We start from the raw sequence: 25,730 nt of genomic DNA, 5'->3' as shown, positions 1-25,730 counted from the left end.
CTTCCTTGCAGAATAAGACAAGAGAAGATCCTCCCATTTGCTTCTACCCTGTGCGCCCATGCGATCCTCTCTGATCTGCTATGACAGGTCTCAGAAAGAGTCTTCCATAGTGTTGCTTTTCCTCTTCAGCTGAGCCATCCTTTTTGGTGACCTGGGAAATGCGCTGTCCCTCCCTCAGAACTGCAGACAGATGAGGGCTTTTGCAAAAGCCTCAAAGAGTACTTGATATCAGCATGGGACCCCAAATACCATGTCTCATAAAGAGTAATCGGGACATGTATTTAATTTTCAAAGAAGTCAACAATTCAAGGAAAACACTGAATCATATAAGAATGCTATAACTGACGGGTTATTAGAGTTGGAAACAGAGGATGAGGAAGCATCACCGAGTACCAGTTGCTTAGCGCAAAGAAATGCAACCTGCATTGGGACAATCCGAAAAGGACTTTATCCCAGCCTTTTTGTTTTTGTCTCCCTTCCTGCCTGCCTCTGGCTTTTCCTTGCTAGTCTTGTGATGTGTTGGCTGTAGTGCAACTGAGAGAATGGAATAGAGCTTTCCAATGAAGGTCCTGGCAAAGGTGAAGTCAGATAGAGTTTACAGTCAGCATTGCTGTGTGCATTATCTACTTAACTGTCCTTTGTAGCATCACCAGAAATTATGCATAAAGGCACATCATTTTGGTCAGATATATTATTACACTGATGGCTCATAGAGAATTTGCCTGAGGATTTTAATAATGTTTAGGATGAATTTTCTCATCTCAGAACAAGTAGTGTTGTATGTGTGGGTGGTAGTGGTGATAATTAAAATTTGGGTTATTATTCAATAGTCAAACTTTTTTGAACCTCAGAAAAAAAGGGTCCAGTTTGGTTTGAGTTTTTCCGTTTGTTTGTTTTGTAGAGGAGGTACAAATAAATCCTTATTGGTGCCAAGCGCATTGGCCAATTAGACATGCAACAGGCCTGCTGTAGACTGTCCCCTGCAGTCAATGAAGTACTGCTCAGAATCACAAACTTGGGCCCATTTTGCATCTCTCCCATTACAGCATGAGCTTGTTGCTTGCACAGCATAATTTAGGCTTAGTTTGCAAGATATACATGCTTTCTCTCATAGATGAGTTTTTACAAGGATACAAACGTGGATTGTTCTTCCTTTAATTCAGCATCAAACGCAGCAACTGCTATATGGTGTGTGCGGGAGAGAGCATGAGCCCTGGGCAAGGACGAAACAACAGCAACGGGCTGGAGATTGGCTGTGTGGTGGATGCCGCCAGTGGGCTGCTCACGTTCATTGCCAATGGCAAGGAGCTCAGTACTTACTACCAGGTATGTGGTCAGAGGTGGCCTTAGGTTTTTGCTCCTGTTAAAGAGAAACACATTTCCTAAGGTGAAAACCTCTTAGAGATGGAGAAGGAGAACAGAAATGAGTTTACAACATGCGCAATTATCTTTTGCATATTTGCTGTCTGTGTAGTTATGAATCCAGTGATAATTGACAGGTTATTCTCTAGTCTCCTGTCATTTGCCTCTTGGTGGTTGTAAATGAAATGCTTGTTTCTTTGTCTCCTATCTCCTTTCTTTACTAATAGTCACATCCTCACTTGTTCATTTAAGGTGGAGCCAAGCACAAAGTTATTCCCTGCAGTTTTTGCACAAGCTACAAGTCCCAATGTTTTCCAGTTTGAGTTGGGCAGAATAAAGGTAAGAGACTCTGTTGTAGTTTTCTATTCTTGTTGTAATAAAACATTCTGGCCAAAAGCAGCTTGGAGAAGAAAGGATTCATATGAGTTTATACATTCAGGTAAGAGTCCATCACTGAGGGAAGTCAGGGGAAGAAACACTGAGGAATATTGCTTACTGGCTCCCTCTCTGACTTGCTAAGATAGTTTTCTTATGCATCCCAAGAGGCTAGTGTTATTACCACCCACAGTGGGATGAGCCCTCCTATACCAGACGAGCCCATTGGAGAGACAATTATTCATTCATCTATCTCTATATTTTTATTCATTAGTGCTTTGACTGTGTGTATTTATGTGTCATACTTGTGTGCATGTGGTGCCCTTGGAGGCCAGAAGAGGGCATCAGATACTCTGATACTGGAGTTACAGGTTGCTGTGAGCTTCCATGTCAGTGTTGGGAACCAAACCCAGGTTCTCTGTAAGAGCAGTAAGTACTTTTGACTGCTGAGTTAACATTCTAGGACTGGAGTCAACAGCTTCAATTGATTTCCCAAGTGACTACTTCAGGCTGTGTCAAGATGATAATAAAAACTATCCAGGACAGACTATAATACTGAATTCCTATTATGTTGTGTTAATGACTAGCATGTTCTTCCAAAATGGATGCTGTATTTTATTACCAATACAGATATTCTTTAGAGGAAAGATAGCCACATTTGAAAATCTTTTTCAGGTCACTGTGATAACATAATTCTAGAGTTTCTTTGTTTTGAATATATTGTTCAACAAAACAATGCTTATAGAGAAAAACTCATCCAATTGCATACAATAAATCATTGAATAATAATAATAATAATAATAATAAATCAGATGCCATCTTTGAAACCATGTGTGAAGGAGAGAATGATATGTGCGGTTCTCTGGAAACATAAATGGAAGAATAGCTAAGATGCACTGGGCAGAGGAGGTAGAGGTGATATTTGGGTTGGTTGCTTTCATGTCAATCATGATTATCCAGGTATATTTGCTAGGAGAAGGCCTTCCAAGAGAAGGAACAGAGAATACAGAAGTTTGAAGGGTGAAAGTGGTGGGGTTTAAGTGGTTCACTGTGATGAACTTGAGGCTTCCTTCTGGGGCATGGGTTGAGAGTGACAAGTTCAGATTTAAGAGGTATAGGGCACATGCTATGTTGAAAAGTTGGTATGTGTTATATAGAGGTGTTTCCTGACATTTGAAGAGGGGTGTTGAGTGCAGTGTAATTTGCCTTGGAATAGTATACTGGTAAGAAGATGGAGGTACAAAATGAGAGCAGGCATTGGTAAGTGAGTACTACTGATCTGATACTGTCTACATGGGGGCTGTGCTAAGGGCCCTGAGAATCATACTGGAGAGGAACTGGAGGGTTCATACTGTTTCCTGGGAGAGGGCAATAGGACTTGACAACAAATTGGTTTAATAAGATTAGTTAATTGGAGTTTAGCATCAGAAACAAGACTGATATTTAAATTTTACCCAAATTTAAATTTGGGTGATTTGGGAGTGTTCACGCCACAGCTAGACAAGCTTGTTGAAACTGAGGAAAGAAACTGGAATTCTTTTTGCAGTTGTAAAACTGGGGTGCCAGGCATGCTCTGGGTGATGTATCCAGGTATCCAGTTACCTGCAGCTTGCTTAGCACATTTGCTAAACTGTGCAAGTACAGGTCTGCAGAATATGGTTCTCAATAGCTGCTGAGTGGAGTGAAAGCAGCAGAAATAAAAATCTTATCAACCTGATGCTTACCATCTTCTCAATTTACATATGTATAATGCATGCATATGTCCTTACCTATCTATAGTTGGAGATAGGCATGGGGAAGAGAGCAGGGGGAAGACAGGGAGACAGAAAGATGGAGACAGACAGATTGAAACACATGCTGTGCTGAAAATTAAGATTTTTAGTAATCCAGATGTTAGGTGGGATTTGGTGTTGAGAATTGGTGAAATATCTGCATGCCAATATGAAAGGAAGAAGATGGAGGGATGGGGAATCTAGTTGTATCAACTAAGGAAGAGGCATACATGAGAGGACTTGAGAAGAAAGAAGAAACACCAGCAATGTAGGAGGAGAACTGGGGAGGTCTGTTACACAGGCCACTGTGTGTATAGAATCTGAGTGGCTAGCAGTCACAGATCAAAAATGGCACAAAATGATCAAGGCAGCTTGAGCTGAGGGAACTTGTAGCTGTGTTGGCAAGGGGGACTTTTGGTGAAGGGGTGAGAAGAATTTCCACAGAATGCTAAGAGAATTTTGACAGTGACTTCAAGAAGGGATGTGAGAGTGGAGTAACAAGAGGGGTGTGGCGGAGGTCAGTGGGGTTCCTTCCCTCTCAGTCCTTCTCTGTGAGTCTTCAGGAAAGGGCTCCAGAATCTTCCCAGTGGTTTCCTTTATCCTTCTCTTTGATTTATCACACTACAGTCTGAGTGACCCCTATGGCTTTAAGTCAGAGCATCCCATTGCTTAAGGCACTGGAAATCAGGTGCCTTATAATGGCCTTCCACCTCTCAAGTCAGCTGACATTCATGGCCTCTCTTCCTTCTCCCACACTGCATTCCTCTCTTCTGTGCTCCTGTGCTGCTTCCGTGGCTCTGTCTTGGGTTTCTTTGACGTCTCCCATCCTGCTTTTCTTTACATCTCCAGCAAGAAAAATGGAAGCTGTTAAGAGAGCAAGGCTCTTGTTTGTTCTTTTCATTAATATGTTCTCAGTATCTAAAACAATGCCTGAGCTCTTTAGTAAATGTATTCTTTTCTAGTCATAAGAGAGGATAAGAAATAGCAGAAGGTGAAGCACCTATAGAATACAATCCAAGCCTCATCTAAAGGAAGACATTGTGTTCAGGGCTCCAATTGGAGGCAAGCAGGAAACAACCCATTCCAGGTTGAGGAAAAAGGAGCTGTGCTGATAACTGTCAAGTTCATTTGACTTTCATGGAAGACACATGGGTTTATCACTCAGCTATCTCTGTGTACTGCCGATTAGATAGAGTGTGCTTAGAATAGGGGGTGTCAGGGAAGATGATAAAAAAGAGAGCTTAGTTGAATCTCCTCTAGTAAAAAATGTGGTACCCTAAAGGCTTGCCAGTTTCCTTTGGGACTAGCCCTGTGAAGCAAGGTAATGGATAGAGGCTGCGCTTGATCATACTTGATGGTACACATGGGGAAGACACATCTCTAAGCTGGTATCCCTGCCCTGAAATCCTGACATTTCAACTGTTTCTCACCATCTTTTCTACCAGGAAATTTTAAACTAATTTTCTGTTTTATTTGTCTTTGCACAATCTTAGCCCACAGTTCATCTTATTTACACCAACCAGCTTTTTCCTATGTAGCCTCTCTGCCAGTGTGTGAAGAGCTCCAAGTGACATGAGCAATAACCTTTTCTTTTTTTATTTAATCTGCTCCATGCTATAGAATGTGATGCCTCTCTCAGCGGGATTGTTTAAAAGTGAGCACAAAAACCCTGTGCCCCAGTGTCCTCCACGTCTGCACGTACAGTTCCTGTCACACGTCCTGTGGAGCCGGATGCCCAACCAGTTCTTGAAGGTGGATGTCTCTCGAATCAGTGAACGCCAAGGCTGGCTGGTGCAGTGTCTCGATCCTCTGCAGTTCATGTCCCTCCATATCCCCGAGGAGAACAGGTCAGCCCCAGGCACCCATCACTGCTTGATGTAGCATTTAGTTAGACTTTCTGGATGAAGGGTAGATTGGGGGAATAAAATGTGTCTCAAAAGCATGGTCTGGTCTACAGAGCAAATTCCAGGACAGCCTCCAAAACAATACAGAGAAACCCTGTCTTTAAAAAAGCAAAACAACAACAACAACAACAACAAAAACATGGTCTGGAGCAGGGAGAAGGTAAAATGTGAGGATTCAAGTTGGATCTGCAGAACCCATGTGAGTGTGGTAGTCTGTGTTTGTAAACCTAGTGCTGGAGGGAGAGAGACATATCTCTTGAGATTGCTGGCCAGCCAGCCTAGCCTCACAAAAATAAACAGAAGGTGGACGGCTCATTAGGAAAAATACCCAAAGCTGGCCTCTGACCTCTACACACACACACACACACACACACACACACACACACACACACACACCACTGGACAGTGTAGCTCTGACTTGAGTGTATTTCTCTACCACTTTGTTATCTATGATACTTATTGAAGCAATAACATCCAGAACTGGGGGTTCTTGGGGATGAGATCCCAAGAACCACTTTATAAAATTGTTCATTTTGAACATGTGAAAAACTGAGACCAAGAAGTTTAAAGATTAAAAGCATGAAGACAATGAGAGTACTTTAGCAGCAAGCTTAGGTGGGTTCTAGGCAGTAATGGCAATGCCAAGACTCAGAGGAAGTGTGTTCCTTGGTTCCCTGGTCTTCTCCTGTAGCTCCCCTTAAAATGGCAATGATAATACTTCGGTAGTCTGTTATGGATTGGGAGCTGGGGTTATTAACTGTGCACCAAGAGTTATGGGCCAAGGTAACATTTAAATACTTAGGTAAGAAACTAAGTGAAAACGTGGCTTGAAAACAGAGGTGAGGCTCATTATATATACTAACTGTCCTTACCAAGTCTGTGGTGTAAAAATAATTGTAGGAGCTAGGATGAATTTTAGATCATTTTGGTAATGGGAGGAACATCATTCATACATACATACATACATACATACACACACATACATACATATATATGTACATATGAGTCATAAGAGAGTGGTCAGCCCTACAGCTCTATTTCTGTGTGTATATGGGTAAGACTAGTTGGAGTTAATAGGATATAGGCTTAAAAACATATACATGTATATATACATATTTATGAAGAAGAAAGAGAAGGGAATGTTGACAGGGCAGGGTAGGTAGGACAACTCCAGAGGAGTTTGTGGAAGTGATAGATATTATGAAATTTGATTGTACTTATATGTGAAATCCTCCCAACATTTTTATTTATGATTATTGGATATGTATGTATACATGTAAATACATATACATACATATACTTTAGATGTTAGTTGATTTATTTTTTCTTTTTTGTGTGAAGTAAATTTTTATCAGAATTTTGTATTTGCTGATGTTTTTTAAAAAAGAAAGAAAAAGGAAAAAATTCTGGAGAACTCCATTTTGTGCCAGAAAGATTCTTTTATTTACTAAAAGAAAATGTAACTTTACATACACTAGACTATTTTGTGATATCATGACTATCATCACTGAAATTATCTGTGATAACTATATATATAAGAGTGTGGGCAATCTAAACCTTCATTAGAGTTCATACATGATTTGAGACTTACCTAAATCTGAGGGCCACAGCTTCAATAAACACAATTGATCAGAATGGAGTTCCTGAGAGGGCAAGGACACCAGAATAAACACAGCAAGTGAAGACAGATATCACGTGATCACAACACCCTCTTTATTGACCTTAGTGACCAGCCTGGACCTGGCCTGTGTTACACTTCCCTGCAGCCACAGGAAATCTGTTACGATTGACTTTCCTAAAGGGAGGAGTTCCCAGTGACATAAGAAACTCTTAGTAGTTGGAGATGGTAGTAGATATGTAGCAGCATTTTTTCCTAATGTACATAATAATTGTTGCTTAATTGTAAGAGCTCACTGGCAGGGAACTTGCCCACATAGACCACCAGGCTGGCTTCAAAGGCAAAGAAATCTACCTGCTTCTGCCTCCCTGGTGCTAGTATTAAAGGCATGAGCCACTCTGTCCAGCATTTTTTTTACTTTATATGTGTGTAAGCCATGGGTGTGCAGGTACCTGTGGAGACCAGAAGGGGCCATTGGATTCCCTGGAGTTGGAGTTATGGATAGTTGTGAGTTACCTGTTGTGGGTCCCGGAAGAGCAGCAAGTGCTCTTAACTTATGAGCCATTTCTCTATCCTTGCAAGTATTATTTACTGTCTGGGAGAGGGATGTGGCTTTATCTCCTCAACTAGAGAGTAGCTTCTCAAGGGCTGCACACTTTCTTGTACTCTTTACACTGCCTGTACACAATGCCTAATGTGTCCTACAATGCAGTGTCTGATGAATAAATATAATTGAGATATGAAATAGTTCCTCCCTTGGGGGCTGTTAAAGGTAGGATGAGTTGCATTTGTCAGATTTTGATGTAGTAACAAACAACCTAAAGAAATCAGGAGTTCTCAAATGAGCATTTGTTTCTGGCTCAAGTTCTATGTTATGGGTCACCTGTGGCTCCTCCAAGCTGATAGTAGAGGCAGAAAACAGTGAAAGGAAGTCTTTCTGGATGGGCAGGTCCTTCTTTTGGATATGCCATAGTTCTGCTGTTAATGCTAGTATCTCCTGTGAACTATATATGATTTAAACTCAGTAGAACATAGGGACACAGCTAAGAAAACATGTGCATTAGTAGAAATGATGTTAGGTATCATCTGGCCATAAGGTTTAAGAGAAACAAGGTGACCTAACTTAAAGGACCAGGGTAGCATAGATTAGGGTGCCATTATCAGAGAAATATCTTAAGCTCATGCATGGTGGAATGTGGGGACAATCACAGCTAGTCAAGGCAAAGAGAATATGTGACTGTGGAATGCTTAGTCCCCTAATGAGACATCCTTATTATCCCTCCCCCAAGGCTCATGGAGCATTGCAGAAGAAGGGGTAGAAAAATTGTAAGAGCCAAAACTGGGGAAACCTGGAGCAAAGAATTGTCTTCTGCACATGGCTGAACCATTGCACTTACAAACTCCCAGAAGTTGAGGATATCTGCATATGACGTGCATGGGATCAAGCCAATCCACATTTCAGGATGAACAGGGAAGGATCTCACAAGACCTCTGACAGAGTTATTGGCATTAGATGGCTGCTAGGGGGGAAGGAGAATCAGTTTTATTTATGGGTGTAACACCTAGTAAATCTATCACACTTGAGTGGATGCCTTCACACTCACCACTATATGAAATTCTCAAAGAATACACAAAGTCAATTTTAAGAAAGAGTTCAGGCTGTCACCTTTTTATTTTGTTAACAGGAAGATGCCATTCTCATTACATGTTTCATGAGCTGTATGCATGTACAATGTGGAAGCACAGGTAGTTCTGGCAAGTGAGCTGAGTGGGTAGTTCTGGGTGGGGTACATGCAGGATTTGAGAGGATAATTTACATCAGAGGGCAAGTGCTCTGTTGACCCATTTCTGACCTGCCAGGGTCGTGGTGCAGAGAAGGCAGCACTATGGTCCGAGGTGAAGCTTTCTGTTTTCATATCATGTTAGTCTGTTGTTAAAGGAAAGCAAGGGTTTCCCCCAAGAATACTCAGGCTCTAAAACTGGGGAGTCCCAGGCTTGGGATGAAACACGTATATCTGAAAGGGTGCTCACAGCTCATGACCAGAGAGAATGAAGGAAAGTCTAGATGAACTCAGGGTTGAAACATTCAGCTTAAATTCTCTAAGTAGGAAAATGTGGAAACCAACTAGAAATGACTTACAAATACTGTGAAGCCACTAAATGGCAGAGAGTTAAACGATGTTTGTGTACACTCCCTTAACTCTCTCCTTCCCTGTACAGGTCCGTTGATATCTTAGAGTTGACAGAACAAGAGGAGTTGTTGCGGTTTCACTATCACACCCTCCGTCTCTACTCTGCCGTCTGTGCCCTTGGGAATCATCGGGTGGCCCATGCCCTATGTAGCCACGTGGATGAACCTCAGCTGCTCTATGCCATTGAGAACAAGTACATGCCTGGCTTGCTGCGTGCTGGTTACTATGACCTGCTAATTGATATCCACCTCAGCTCCTATGCCACTGCCAGGCTCATGATGAACAATGAGTTCATTGTCCCTATGACAGAGGAGACAAAGAGCATCACCCTCTTCCCCAATGAGAACAAGAAACATGGCCTCCCTGGCATTGGCCTCAGCACTTCCCTTCGGCCTCGGATGCAGTTTTCCTCCCCTAGTTTCGTGAGCATTAGCAATGAATGTTATCAATACAGTCCCGAGTTTCCACTGGATATCCTCAAGGCCAAGACCATCCAGATGCTCACAGAAGCAGTGAAGGAGGGCAGCCTCCATGCAAGGGACCCTGTGGGTGGGACGACGGAGTTCCTCTTTGTGCCTCTCATCAAGCTCTTCTACACCCTGCTTATCATGGGTGTCTTTCACAATGAGGATTTGAAACACATCCTGCAGCTGATCGAGCCCAGTGTGTTTAAGGAAGCTGCCACTCCAGAGGAGGAAGGAGGAGCCCCAGAGAAAGAGATCAGTGCAGAAGACTCTAAGATAGAAGGAATAGGTGAAGAAGAAGCCAAAGGGGGCAAAAGGCCCAAGGAAGGCCTGCTCCAGATGAAACTCCCTGAGCCAGTTAAACTACAGGTAACTGAGGAAAAATGGAAGGAATTTCAAAGCTGCTAAGCGCTAAAGTAATAAGCTCCACTTGTCTTCCTCTGTCTCTCTTGTATTGGTTTTCATAAATTTACTTTCCATTTCTCACTGCCACATTAACTGTGCACTCATTTGTATGTTTCCCCATGTGTCTGTATAAGCATTTTTCCCTTATGACATTTAGTTGTGTGTTTATTTGAGGCACAAGCATCCCCTTTCCCTCCCACTTCCTCTGTTGTCCATGTGAGAACATGCACATGTACCTCTTCTTAGAAAGCAAAAATTTCCTCCTTCAGCATGTGCATGAGTATAGTCATTGCCTGGCTTTGTGTTCATCAAGGTTTTTGGAGATCACTTAATTCATGCCTCTTGGGTGCTTTAGATTGATGTTTGAGTCATTGGCATTAGTTTTACTCATCAACTCAGTCAGCATCAATGTAAGTCATGTTCTGGACCATGTGTTTGGTGCAGAGAGAAGGAATCAAATATGAGTTCTGCCTTCCAGTAGTTTACAGTCTCTAGGGAAATTTGGTCGTGTTTGTGTATTTCTCATTGCCAAAATCCATCAAGTTGTCTGAAGTGAAAGATGAATCACTAGAAGGAATATCTTTTGGATTTCTGTTGGAAAGAGAAGGAATGGCCTTTGTAGGTGGTGATTTTTAAGCTGAAGTCAAGTAGAGAAGCTGGAGTTCCATAGCAGGAACCAGAGGGATTGGGTAGAAGTTTCCTAGGTGCTTCTCACACAACAGACAGCCCAGCATGGAGTCTGAGGCTGAACAGGCTAGGTGGATGTTCCTAGGAAAGCAGAGGAGGGAAATAAGCATAGCAGCCCAGATTCTGGTTCTTCAACAAGTTTTCAGACTTGTCTAGACCCAAGGGGATAGTGCTGGACTTCAACAAAAGCCTTGGAGGAGGAAGATACAATTGAGAGAAAATTCTCTTCTGAGAGTTGAAATGATTATACTACCTTCACATGCGATATTTTAAAGTTCTTTTGGACCATTGTGGGTCACAAAGGGTGTTAAGTATATGTCATTTTTTAAATTTAGCCTCATGTTCTTTCATAGGCAACTTTTTTTCTAAAACATTCAGTTTGTTTACATGTGTCTATATAGGGGTGTATCTATATGAGTACAGGTACCCACAGAAGCCAGGATAGGGTATCAGATCCCCTGGAGTTGGAATTAGGAAGTTGTGAGTCATCTGACATGGTACTATTCTGTTTTCTTGCCAATGGTGAAAACCCTCCCAGAAGACCTTTTTACAAACTCTTCCTTATTTACCCATTGGCATCTCTGCCTGTGGTACAGCAGAGGATGTCTGAATGATTACCTACTCAATGGACATGTATCTACCAAGCTGGCTTATATATGTTAGCATTATTCAATAAGACTAAACACATTTCTGCCTGTAAAGTGTTAGGGTTCTCTTTTAGGGAAAATTGGAAACTAAGAATATTTGACACTGGTTATGACTTAATATACATGAACCATTAATGGTATGTCTTTTAAATTATCCTCTCAGATGTGCCTCTTGCTTCAGTACCTCTGTGACTGCCAGGTTCGGCACCGGATAGAAGCCATTGTAGCCTTTTCAGATGACTTTGTTGCTAAGCTCCAAGACAATCAACGGTTCAGATATAATGAAGTTATGCAAGCCTTAAACATGTCTGCCGCACTCACTGCCAGGAAAACAAAGGAGTTCCGGTCACCACCACAAGAGCAGGTACCATAGTGGAATTGGAGGACTTCCCTTTCCTTTTGGATTTTAGAGCATTCAGGATCTTTACATTGCAAAACTGTGTGATAAATTATGAGTTACTTTTTCTTTTTTGTTCTGTTGAAATTAGACAAGCTCATTTGGTCAGTATTCTAAGTTTCACCAAAAAAATCTACTTGGTAACTGAAAACTATTATTAATTAATTAATGACATTATTATACCATTAGATAAATAAGTAACCAATCACTAAAAGGCATTAGGTAAACTATAGTTGGTTCAAGAAGGTTAGGATGCCACAGCTTGAGGTTTCCAAAAATACTGACAATGTTCAATCAGAGATGGGTCAACTTTGACTGGCCTGGGTCACCTCAAATAATAGAAACCCTCCACTCTGAGAAATAGACACTAGATTCTTTCTCTTTGGCACCCTTGTAGAAGAAAGGTCCAGTAGCCACAAGGCCCTTTCTCTCAGTCTTCCATTTGTTAGTGTCAGAGTAAGATGGCTAAGATGTGAGTTTGAGTAAGATCCAGAGTTCTTGCATAATATTGAAAACACATTCAAGGCATCTGCATGCAACACCCCCCCCCACACACACATAAAGTGAAGTTATCTTGGATATGCTATTAAAAAAAGAAAATGGCAGAAGAGGATAGAGAAAGTCTGAAGGAGAAAAGGATAAAACAATGGAAAGTGTTAGGTTGCAAGTAAATAAAAATAAAAATCAATTTTCTTCCCCCTGGATTTATTCAATAATTGTTTGGGGGATTATGTAGGTATTATAATGCTGTATTTGTGGTTCTAATTGGGTGTATGGGAGTTTTAAGATGACCGACTGTGTTGTAAATGGAAACTAAGGGGATGCAGATAGAGATAAGACTTTAGAATTCTCCCCAACAGGCAAATGCTGGCATCAGCAGCTAAGTTATACATAAAGGCACACATGGTTTCTCTTGATTATTTCTCACAAGAGCATATGAATCTGTAATTATCTCAAATCTGTAATAAAATCATACTCTAAACTTTAAAATCTTTCAAAAGGAAAATATAGGAGAACAGCAAACTATCTTATCTTCATTTGTAAATTTAATATTATTGGAACTGAAACTGAAGCAGACAGAAGGAAGTGCCCTGTGCTTTGACTGAGACATGAATATCAGCATCATCAGCATCAGCATAGCTGCCTATTGTGTGGCCTTCCTGGTGTAGTTAGACTTCTCCTTCTCTTTGAATCTGTAGCCTTCTCAAAGCATTCTTTAAAATATGCAGAAAGTGCCAATATTAGAAAATTATGGATATGCAGAGCATAATAAATTGTGAAGAATACAATAAAATGCTACAAAACTATTTTTATGAATGTGTATGCATGTGTGTGTGTGTAAGTGTATGCTTTGTGTGAGTTCATGCCTGTGGAGGCCAGAAGAAGGTAGCAGATCACCTAAATAGAGTGATAGGAAGCCTTGAGTCACTTGACATGGATACTAAACTAGAGTACTTTGGGAGAGCAGCAAGTATTATTACCTGCTAAGCCATTTATCCAACCCCTAAAAACACCTGTAGTGTGTATGAGTCTAAAATTTAGTAGACCTGAGGAGAATTCTAAATGATTATAACTGCTTCCAACCACTACAGTCAGGAAGAATTGATTTTATTTTTTGATGCTGGTTGGATTGGATGATAGACAGTGGGTTTTCACTTATTGGCGGGTGTAACTTGTGCACATTAGAAATGTAATTTTTCAATGCTCCTGAATTCAAATTCTCTATCCTGCTCGTTGTTCCTTTCTTGTTGTCTTTCTCTTCCAGATTAACATGCTTCTCAATTTTAAGGATGATAAAAGTGAATGCCCCTGCCCTGAAGAAATCCGAGACCAACTTCTGGATTTCCATGAAGACCTGATGACTCACTGTGGTAAACTCATTGTTCTGGCATAATTCCTGATGCTGTGTCAATACCACGACCAAAAGCAACTTAGGAAAGGAATATTTTTTTGGCTTTGACTGACACCACCAAGCCACAGTCCATCAGTGAGTGAAGTCAGGGCTAGAACCCAAGCAAGAACTTGAGAAAACTGTGCAGGACTGCTGCTTGTGACTTGCTCAAATTTATGCTTAGCTAGCTTTCCAACCTAGCCCAGCACTATGTTCACAGGGTGTGGTGACACCAACAGTGGGTTGTACCCTTCTGTATCAATTAACAATCAAGACAGTCCTTCACAACATGCTCATAGACTAACTAGATAATGAAATCACTTAGTTGATTAATAATAATTCAAGAAAAGAAAACCTGTATTTATGAAATGATGTGGTGGAGATTTGAGTGTCAGTGACAGAAAACGAATGTGTCATTTTTCCAGTGATGTAAATAGGTATATAGGCAACCAGATATAAATAAACCAGCAGATAGATACATGATAGATAGCCATTTAGATAAATATATAAATAGAGAAAGATAAAGAAATAGAAAGATGGGTGATAGATATAGCACCAGTCAGGGTATTCTGATCTTATCCTAGAAGATATTATGAATATTATATCGTACATTATTACTTTTACAAATGAAAACCCACTTGCCTACATATTATGTCATCTGTACAATATCAATAAAATTTGCCCCAATCAGCAGATTTTTTGCTATACATATAAAATATCCCCTGGCTTAGGAGATCTAGTCACACCTTTTCACTCTGTTTCTCAGGTTAAAACACTGATCAATTTGGAAGAGAGGATAGAAGCCCTAGGAATTTTAGACAGGAAAGACAGGAGGTTCAGACAAGCAGTCTGCAAAGTCATTGATGCTGAAAAGGTCATGCAAAGAGCAGAATTGATCTTTACTCCTGATGATGCCTTTTTGTTCTTCACTCAGTATGAGTATGTCCTGATTGCTAATGTTCTGGAATAACAAGAACTGGGGAAGAAGAGGAAGGAGGGAGTGATGCTGAGAAGTGAATTATATTTGAGTGCTCAGGAGCAAGACAGCTTAAAAGGCGCTGCTAGGTGCTTGAGACCTTGCCTGGAGCTGAGGATGGAAAAGCAGGAGAGCCTGAGATTAGCTCCCAACTTTGTACTGTTTTCAAGGATTTCTCTTTCTGCTCCCCCTGCTGTTAATGCCAGGAATTGAGCTGGATGAAGATGGATCCCTGGATGGAAGCAATGACTTAACAATCAGAGGACGTTTGCTGTCCCTGGTAGAAAAGGTGACCTACCTGAAGAAGAAACATGCTGAAAAACCAGTTGCAAGTGACTCCAGAAAGTCCTGTAAGCATTTGAAAGTCAGGATCCAGTGCTAAGCTGTGATATTTATTCATCCTGTGAATAAACACTATACTCAGTAGGAGGCCTGGACTTCCAGAGATCAGCATTACTGTTTGTAGAACCCAAAAGTAGGCAACAGCAGGAGCTGCTGTACTCATAGGACCAGCTTAAGAGAGAGCTGCCTTGTGGAGGGCTCCCTGCATAGCCAACATTTTACATATTTGGTCACTTACTATCAAGAGAAAGCAAAGCTTGGAGATGGCTCAGTTAGCAAAGTGCTTGTAGTGTAAGCATGAAGAACTGAGTTTGGATCCATAGAACCCATGTAAGGAGAGGCAGTATACACCTATAACCCCAGTTCTGGGTAGGCAAAGAAAGGGGGAATCCTTGGGGTTTGCTTGCCAGATAGTCTATTTGAATTGGTAAACTCCAAGCTTTAGAGAGACCCCGACTCAGACAATAAAGTGGAGAATTATCCAGAAGGACATTCATCAGTCTCTGACCTCCAACCGTATTCATATTCATTACCACATGTACATGTAGACACATGTGAACATCTATGCAGACATACACACACACACACACACACACACACACACAAATTGTAAAGGGAATAACTTAGACTTCATAAGTAAATACTGTACATGATTTTTTAAATGATTGTATGAAATTATCCTTTCCTTTTAAAGTTAAATAGATATTATCTGTAGCTACTTGATTGTGAAACCTTTTCAAATGTATTCATTTTTGGTCAATTGTATACTATTTGATCAAGAACAGTGGTTGCTGGTCCTTGGAACCACTTAAAACAGCCCTGCTGGACCCTGAGCTCTTCAGAAGTGTGCCTTAATCTGGAAGGGGTTACAGACTAGAGCCATTGGATCCATATTCTTATCACTGTATTTCTATGCATACAGTATTCTGGCATTCATGTCTATACACCAGAGGAGGGCACCATCTAGTTACTGGGAATTGAACTCAGGACCTCTAGAGGAACAGACAGTGCTCTTAACCTCTGAGCCATCTCTCCAGCCCCTTATCACTGTATTTCTAAGATCCTACCAATTTTAAGATACAGCACTGGTTTAGTAAAGGGTCTTTCTAGAAAAAAAATAGAAATCTTATTCGTAAAATTACGTTTTAGAGATGAAAAAATTGAGGTGGGCCATCTTCTGCCAGAGTTCTAAGTTTCTAATTAGTCACATTTGCTAACATATTAATGGCTTTTACTTGTTATCATGACAATGAGATTTTGAGAAATGTGGGAGTATATTGACATTTCATTGCACTATTTTTCTTTGGATAAAACTGGTAGATTTCCTTTTTCTTTTCTTTTTTTTTTGAGACAGGGTTTCTCTGTATTGTTTTGGAGGCTGCTCTGTAGACCAGGCTGGCCTCGAACTCACAGAGATTCACCTGCTTCTGCCTCCTGAGTGCTGAGATTAAAGGCTTGCTCCACCAATACCCGGCAATTTCCTTTTTCTTAAATAATATCTAGACATAATATAAATACCCTCTTTTGAAAACCAGCTGATGTATTAATGATAGAAATTGGGCCTCACTACCCCTCAGCCACATCTACTCTACATAACTTAGATGCTTCCATTTTAGCTTAAGATGTACAGGAATTTCTATTACTTTTAAATGGACCGTGTTGTATGTTATGCCACAGATAGTCTTGTATGTCTGATATGATTTTTCAGTTGTTAAAACTGAACAATCAAACCCTTTTAGGGGCATTTTAAGTTACAATTTAGATCCAAATTTAAATACAACCATATTGAGGTATCCATAAACCACATCCACGTAGCAGAAAACTTAATTGAGGAAATAGCTTGATAACCAAGCACCACGCTGACCTTTCCATGTGGACCTTTAGAGGTGGAGTGATGCCAAGCCTTCTGGGAAGGAAATTAGAGGAAAAAAGTGAATGAAAGTGAAAGTGTGGAACCTTGTGTTCTTGGACAGATTTGTCACTTTTCTGTTGTTCCAATAAAAATATCCTGACAAAAAGCAAATTAGGGAAGAAAGGATATATTAGGGCTTGCAATTCCAATGGGATAGAGTCCTTCATGGCGAGGAAGGTATGACAGCAGAAGTATGAGGCCATCAGAACACATTCATTGTGCACAGGAAGCAGAGAGGACAGAAAACCTCAAAGCCCTTCCCCAGGTACATACTTCCTCTAAGAAGACTCCACCTCCTGAAGGGTCCATAACATTCCCAAACAGCACTCTCCACTGGGGAGCAAGTGTTCAAATACATGAGCCTATGAGGGACATTTCCTATTTAAACCACAACAGCTTGTAACTTTGAAGTAGCTCATCTTAATTATAATAAATATTACTTAGGCAGAAATGATTATTTTTCATCCATAATAAACTACATTTGATCTCTATGCAAAGTGTGGTGATATTTAAATAATATTAGTCAAGAATACTTCCAGTGTCTTTAACGTGTCCTAGCTTTAGTGATACCAGCTTGGTGCTATGAGGTTATAGAGTTGGAATGTCTAATTGATGTGTCTTCTCTCACTACTTGACACAAACCTACCATGCAGCCAGTCTCCAGCAATTGATTTCTGAGACTATGGTACGGTGGGCTCAAGAGTCTGTCATCGAGGATCCTGAGCTGGTGAGGGCCATGTTTGTGTTGCTGCATCGACAGTATGATGGCATTGGGGGTCTAGTCCGGGCACTACCAAAGACCTACACTATCAATGGCGTCTCTGTGGAGGATACCATCAACCTGCTTGCATCACTTGGTCAGATCCGATCTCTGCTGAGTGTGAGAATGGGCAAAGAAGAAGAGAAGCTGATGATCCGTGGACTGGGGTAAGCTATGTAGCCATAGCAATCTTTGCCTTTTGCATGTCTTCTTATTTCATCAAATTAGCAAAGCATAAAAACACTAATACCAAAGCTCTTACTGTATTATAGGGTGATGTCAAGCATTTTTGCATTAGAGATTAAACTTTTAAACCAAATTAGAAAGTTGCTAATTGTATTATGTGCAACCTGGGTCAGGGTTTCATCCCTGAAGAAAGCTGACCCTTCATTCCTCAGTACTGTATGGAGCTCCTTAGTTAGGGTTCTGGCCTTATGAGCCTTCTTCCATCCTCACTGAATGTGGTCTTATGCAGGGCTTGTACAGGCATAAATTGATAGTTCATGGGTATGGTACCGCTGTTTGTTCAGAAGACATTTTGCACAGAATGTAGTGACATGTACCTTTTTACATTGAACAATACATTTAAAAACTGATAAACAATGAAAGTTAGCTAATTTGACAGATTAAGATGCTGATGTGGTACTGATACATAGCAACTAGGCTATTTTTCAGCTCCTCAGTAATGTAAAACTATGTGTAAAAACACACTAGAATCCATGACACTGACAGAAGACCACTTACTAGCAGGAGATAATACAAAAGTTTTTCTCCTATGGATGCTGGGAGGAGAAGGGGGAATAACTTCTTGTAATTCAACATCATGAGTTTATATTTCATGAGTATTAGGGGTTAACATTGATACCCCCCATCTTTAGGAGTGATAGTGAAACAATTATGTTTTTGTTCCCAGTGATCATTGGAAATTAGGATTCTAATTTGAAGAAATCCAAATAGTAGCAAAATAAAAGCAATGTAGATTACACGAGGTTCAAAAGAAAAACATGTTCAGGAAGCAGTCTCCCGTACCAATTCATTCAAGGGTACCTCCCACTTTCTCCTCTAAGAGTTTAAGTGTGGCTGGATTTATGTTGAGGTCTTTGATACATTTGGACTTAAGTTTTGTATATGGTGATATACATGGGTCTATCTGCAGTCTTCTACATGCCAGCATCCAGTTATGCCAGCACCATTTGTTGAAGATGCTGTCTTTTTTCCAGTGTATAGTTTTAGCTTCTTTGTCAAAAATCAAGTGTCCGTAGGTGTGTGGGTTAGTATCAGGGTTTTCAGTTGATTCCATTGGTCTGCCTGTCTATTTTTGTGCCAATAACAAGCTGCTTTCAGGATTATAGCTCTATAATAGAGCTTGAAATCAGGGATGGTGATGCCTCTAGACCCTCTGAACATAGGTGTCAGTGAGGAGGCCTCAGCATCCTTTGGGGCCTCAGGCAATAGATCATCATTTAGCCCTGTCATCCAGATGGACTTTGGGAGCCCATTCCACATGGAAGGATGCGGTCTCCGCCTGGACACATGGTGGAGGGCCTAGGCCCTGCCCCAGATCATATGACAGACTTTCGAGATCCCCCATGATGGGCCTCACCCTCCTTGGAGAGCGGAGTGGGGATTGGGGGAGGGTTGAAGGGGAGTGGAAAGAGTTCCATCTGCTGCAGTTTCTTTATATTGTCATCATAATCAGGGGTGGATGTGTACTCCTGATTTCACATACATCCAACTTCTCTCAGAGAATAAACCTTGTATTCAGGCATGTTATAGTCTTAACTATATAGTAGAAATATAGTAAAATGAAGCAGAAAATAATGCCATTGTGATTATGTATGGAACCATGGAAGGTAGCATTAAAATTGCAGATACATGAAAAGCAGACACCCCAATAAATTTCTAAAGACTCTTCATACAAATGTGGCATAATGCTGATTATTGCTTCAGTACAAATAAAAGCTGGATATTTGCCGGGCGGTGGTGGCACACGCCTTTAATCCCAGCACTCGGGAGGCAGAGGCAGGCGGATCTCTGTGAGTTTGAGGCCGGGCTGGACCGATAGCCTCCGAAACAATACAGAGAAACCCTGTCTCGTAAAAACCAAAAAAAAAAGCTGGATATTCACAAAATTAGAACACCCAGCAGACATTCATATTTTTAGTGTACATAATTAGGACATGCAATATCATTGAGAGGAACAGATAGCTTGCATGTCACTTTGGTGAGACTGACTATTTGAGGGAAAACCTGATTGATTTCAATAGTGTTTATGACGTTTATCATCATTTTTTTGTTTCCAGGCACAAAACTTATTTCTAAAGGTGTATCAGAATCTCAGATAAATGCCTTTGTGCCCTTTATTCTGAGTTCACATTACTGTTGTCTTTCCTATTCTTTCTAGGGATATCATGAATAACAAAGTGTTTTACCAGCACCCCAATCTCATGAGGGCCCTTGGAATGCATGAAACAGTGATGGAAGTCATGGTGAATGTCCTTGGAGGAGGGGAGTCCAAGGTAAACTACAGCCTTGACTTCAGGGATCATATTTGGTATAACCTTCTGTAGTGCAAGGACTGCAGGGAAACTACAAGAGTGATTATTTCTTTAGTGGAATGGTATTAAAGGAACACTGATTCTCTGTCTCTCTGTCTCTCTGCCTCTGTCTCTGTCTCTCTCTCTCTCTCTCTCTCACACACACACACACACACACACACCTGAGACTAAGAGTTATAGTTGGTTATTTGAATTTTCCTTAATATCAAAAAAGAAATCCCCACCCTATGCTTTGACATATGCTGTCTCCTAAATGAGTCTACTTAAAGAATATTCAGCAACTTAAAAAGAGCCTATACGTTTTTAAAATTAAGTCACATCCCATCATAAGTACAAGGTATATACCTGTCTTTCAAAATCAATCATTGTTAGGATTCACACAACAGTTGGATGCACTGAATTTCTGAGTCAACTCAGTGCTTGTTCATGATTGTTCTGGAATGAGTTTGTGGTAAGACTTTAAAGTTAACATTTAAATAAATAAGATTTGCAAGCAAGTATGCAACAACAGGAGGTTTAGAAGGACATAGTGAAGAGTTCCCTTATTTATGTAAACCAGCACAGCTTCATGACCTGACATGCAAAAGTTAGGCCTAGATTTAAATCACACCATATTTTCTTTACAATATGTATAAGCTTAGGTTTTCCATGCCCCATGCATAGACAAACATATAAAGACCTTCACAATTTATTGAGTTCAGGAAGAATCATGTTGGGTGAGGTAAGAGGCATGTGTCAATGCTGACCAGATGACCCTTCTGGTCAGGACCTTTGCAGGGAAGTGGTGCCTAGAGTAGGGAGATGTGAAGCTCTGGAATGTCAACAACAGCAACAATTGATGCTGATAAAAAATATCCCATTGTGAGACTCCAAGTTCTAAACTTACTGTAGTGTATCTTCCCCTTCAGTTCCTTAGTTTTTAACATGAGTATTTTCTGAATTTTGTAAAAGAAATCAGAGGGATTGTGTAGTTTCCTAGGTAGGAACAGACAGTTGTATAGCCAGATAGCACAGCTGTGTCTGTGTCAGTATGATTTATTAGCCAGGCTCAATCTACCTGTAAGTGTGGGGCTGATTGAAGACACAATAGGGGATGTAGATGGGGCTTGCAAGTCAGTGTCAGGCTTGATATTTGGTGTCTCAACAACTGAGTGCATCACAGGTTGTGGGTTTAACGGTTCTCAGTATCTGAGCTTTGTTTTCATGGGTGTAGATGGGTTGACAGTGTCATGGTGGTCTCACCTTCTGAGCTCAATCTTATCATCTGTTTTAGCAACTAACTGGGTACTCTTTTTATAGGAAATCACCTTTCCCAAGATGGTGGCCAACTGTTGCCGTTTTCTCTGTTACTTCTGCCGTATAAGTAGGCAGAATCAAAAAGCCATGTTTGATCATCTCAGTTATTTACTGGAAAACAGCAGTGTTGGTCTTGGTAAGATAATTTATGACATTAATTTAATCTTTAAAGGAATAGTAAGCTATATAGGAGTTGGAGAGATGGCTTGGTGGTTAAGAGCACTTGCTGCTTCTGCAAAGGACTGGTGCTCTGTTCCTATAACCCATGTTAAGTGTCTCACAACTTCTTGTAACTATAGCTCTAGGAGGTTTAATGCCTTCTTCTGGCCCCCACAGGCACCCTTACTCATGCTCATGTGCACACAGTTGCACATGCACATATCCCATAAATATAAATAATAAAATAAATGTTAAAAATAAGACATATGCTAAGCTTAAATGTTAATATATGGGGAGAGGATATGAGAGAGGTGGGGAGATTTACATGGCCCCAAAGGCTGAGTGAAGATGTGTTCAGTGTCACTAATCCTCAGCTATGTACAGATTAGAACCACAGGAAGCTATTACCTCATGCCTGCTAGAATGGGTGTTTTGAGGAAGATGGACAATGGTAACTGTTGGCAAGAGTTTAGGGAAAGGGAATACCAGAAAACTTATGGTGGAAAGCACAATTGCTCTTACCATTGTAGAAAACAGTGTGAAGGTTCTGGAAAGAGTTAAAAGTAGAATTGCAGAGCTCCAAAGATGCTCATTGGATAAAGACTCTTGTCACCAAGCCTGATTACATGAGTTCTTTCTCTGGGACCCATGGGTGGAAGGAGAGAACTGGCTCTCAGAAGTTGTCCTTTGTATTCCACATGTGCACCATGATATGGGCATGCCATGTGTGTGTGTGTACGCACACACACACACACATACACACACAAATGTAATGAAAGCATAAAATGAAATTAAAATATGATGCAATTTGACTCCAGTCAAAATGCCCACAGAAAGGAAAATCAGCAAGTTAAAGGTACATCTTCACTCCCATGTTCATGGCAACATTTTCTTAATAGCCAGGATATTAAACCACAGTCCCAACGTAAATAAACATACAGGTAAAGAAAATGTGGTTTATAAACACAGTGCACAGTCAGGTGGAAATTTCATCAATTTTGGCAGTGGATGACCAACGTGATATTATATTAAATCAAGTGCCGTATGCATTGAGGTGAATGCCCTGTGTACTCTATCTGTATGAAATCGAAAACCCAGAGTCCACTGAAGCAGTCAGAAGAGCTGTATTTAGTAGGTACTAAGAGAACCAGTCTGGGGACATGCCAGTCAAAGGTTATAAAACTTGACAATATGTGGTGGTTCATGCCTGTAATCCCAGCACTCAGGCAACTAAAGCAAGCAGATCATCCTGCACAACATAGTGAGTTCTACGTCAGCCTTAGCTACAGTTTGGGATCCTGTATCACCTGAACCCAAGACAAGGCTACCAATTTTGACATATATAGTAGGCACATAAGTTAGTTTCCTTATCATTGTGTTTGATATCTGACAAAACACAACTTAAGAAAAGGAAAGGTTATTTCCAGGAAGGAATGGTGGGGAAGGAATGGTGCCAGTGGCACTCTCTGATGTGGCCGTGGCTGGGAAGCAGAAAGTAAGGAGGATGCAGGCAACACTCAGCTGTCTATCCTTATTTCTTTAGTCCAAACCCTCTGCACTTGGACTGGTGCCACCCACATTTAGGGTGGGTCTTCCCATTCATTTAACCCAACCTAAGATCACATATACAGATATGGCCAGAGGCTTGTCACCTGAGAGATTTCTTTATACTGCTTAGTTTATAATAGTTTTAATAATAATAACACCCAAATACAGGGTTGCTACAGTCAACAGCATTACATGGTATTTTTAAAAATTACCAAGTAGTTTTCTGAAATGTTCTCATCACAAAACTAGGTAAAACTCTGAAGTCTTGCATGTTCATTCATGCAACTGTCTGTACCTATTTCAATCATAATAAATGTACACTTTTTTGTTGCCAAAGAGATTACATTGATTCAGGCTATCGTAATATACATGTCATTTGGGTATTAGTGTGGGAAGGGTGTGTCTTCTTATGCTCTACTTCTAGTTCCAGCACAATCCATATATTGTTTCCTCTTCATGTGAATTAGCTTCACCAGCCATGAGAGGTTCAACTCCCCTGGACGTGGCTGCAGCTTCAGTCATGGACAACAATGAACTTGCTCTTGCTCTACGGGAACCAGATCTGGAGAAGGTGAGCCATGCTCCTGTCTGGAGTGTCTGTGAATGATACCTTTGGCATAGCTGTTATGAGATTGAGTATAATCATCTGTGCTCTAGTGATATTCATATAATGTCATGTGATTATGATTTTGTAATGTGTCTTATATTCGGCTTAATTCTGTTCCCCATTCTGTAACACTGGTTGTGATGCAGATTAAGAAGTTTAGGAGAGGTTGTCTCCCTTACCACAAGAATTTTCTGTGAAATAGGAACCACCTTTTGATGGTTGTTTTTATTTCAGGCTATAGTTTTAGTTTCCCTAAGGATATTTTTGTACTAAGCATATTTTTGTCCTGTCATGTATACATTTTCTACCACACAGATATTCATGTGTTCCAGTGAGGATGTCAGTGAAATCACAAGACTGGGTGCTCTAAGCATATCTAACCATATGTGCTGACCAACATGAATGGGATGTTCCCCAAAATAAGGCTGCAGAAGCCTTTCATGTGATCATTTGTTCCCTCCCTCGAGTCCCTGTCTGTTGTTTCTTTACAGACATGGAGCATCATCTTAAAAGGATCCCTTCATCCTCTTCCCAGGACTTCACAAAGGCTTCCTGTGTCACTCAATGTAAAGCCATATTGTTCTGCTTCCATATCCGACTACTGTCCTGTCCCTTTTCTTTGTTCTAGCCACACAGATCTCACTATAGCTGAACATGCCAGAATGTGTCCCTCTCTCAAGCTTTTGTACTCTACTCCCCTACCCGCCATGTCTTTCCTTACCCCTCTTAACCTGTGGTTCTTTGCCAGATATCTTTTCATCATGACTCCAAAGTCATGTTTGTGTTTAGCTCTTCCAAGCTCTGCTATTTAAAGTTGTAAGTCATTCATGCTTTCTTTAATTCTTCTATTATTTTTATGACTTTATTTTCTCTTGTTTAAAGCATATATGTATATATATATTCCAATTGGTTTCTGTTTATATGATCACTTGTGTTGTATATATGTACACATGCACACATATATTACGTATATATTCATATAATATTTAGCAGGAAAACTTTCTGAGAAATGCAGTTCCATAGCATCTTTGTGATACAAACACCATAAAATGTACTTCCCCCAAACAAGACATCTGTGGCATCTCTAGAGGCTGTGCTCTTTGAGGACTATGAACATATATGAGTTCCATCACTAGTTGACACTGTAAAGTAGCTCACATGCAGTTAAAAAATGCTGTTTTATGTGTTTCTAAAAACCCACTTCCTACTGATATTGCTACTGGTGACATCAGCAGTTTTGCAAATGCTTGATGAGCTTCAGAGAAGGTGTTGGCACTGAGGGATACCTGAATGTTCCTGTTACAGGTGTCAGAAAGTGAGCTCTTCCCCAGTCCCCTGACATTCCAGATCAGCACCATGAAGCTTCATATCTCTGATTCACAGAGGAGACTTTGCTCCTATATATCACTTAAAATCGTTTTGTCTAACCCTTTCAAACAGTTAATATCTGAACCCTCGATAATATCAAATGTAGAGGAAGAATATGGAGCAACTGGATACCCCCACTAAAGAGATATTGAATGAATGTTCCACAGTCTTAAAATCCTAACAGTTTATCAGTCTAACCATGACTCTTTACAATGAACTGTACACATAGCCTTCACATTTCTAGAGATTTGTTCAATGGAAAGGAATCCATTATAGTCCACAGCTAAAACAACTATCACTGTACAGATTGGTAAGTGAAGCTGTGGACTATCCATTCATGTACAGTGGATTGCTATTCAGTAATGCAAAATAATTCATTATTAACTTATACTACAATGTGTTCAAATCTTAAAATCATTATACCACATAAGAAAAGTCAGGTGCAGGAAGGTACATGGCACATATTTCCATGTGTGAATATTATTGAGAA

The 25,730-nt window shown here is 40.5% G+C and overlaps 1 protein-coding gene across 11 annotated transcripts in view; it reads left to right on the top strand.

Annotated features, from left to right (window-relative positions):
* Positions 1-25,730, top strand: part of Ryr2 (ryanodine receptor 2) — a 575,348-nt gene that overhangs the window by 391,838 nt on the left and 157,780 nt on the right. For all 11 annotated transcript variants that reach the window (XM_040755590.1, XM_040755588.1, XM_040755595.1 and 8 more), the window contains 11 exons: positions 1,164-1,326; positions 1,615-1,701; positions 5,130-5,356; positions 9,252-10,056; positions 11,590-11,790; positions 13,589-13,694; positions 14,897-15,040; positions 17,598-17,871; positions 20,109-20,223; positions 21,562-21,694; positions 23,733-23,836. In XM_040755590.1, the coding sequence (XP_040611524.1) occupies positions 1,164-1,326; positions 1,615-1,701; positions 5,130-5,356; positions 9,252-10,056; positions 11,590-11,790; positions 13,589-13,694; positions 14,897-15,040; positions 17,598-17,871; positions 20,109-20,223; positions 21,562-21,694; positions 23,733-23,836 (2,359 nt within the window). The remainder of the gene's footprint in view (positions 1-1,163; positions 1,327-1,614; positions 1,702-5,129; positions 5,357-9,251; positions 10,057-11,589; positions 11,791-13,588; positions 13,695-14,896; positions 15,041-17,597; positions 17,872-20,108; positions 20,224-21,561; positions 21,695-23,732; positions 23,837-25,730) is intronic.

The sequence above is a fragment of the Mesocricetus auratus genome, unplaced genomic scaffold (genome assembly GCF_017639785.1).
Source record: "Mesocricetus auratus isolate SY011 unplaced genomic scaffold, BCM_Maur_2.0 Super-Scaffold_100013, whole genome shotgun sequence".
Classification (NCBI taxonomy): Eukaryota; Metazoa; Chordata; class Mammalia; order Rodentia; family Cricetidae; genus Mesocricetus; species Mesocricetus auratus.
The sequence above is the reverse complement of the archived record's forward strand: the minus strand, read 5'-3'. Positions and strand labels throughout refer to the sequence as shown.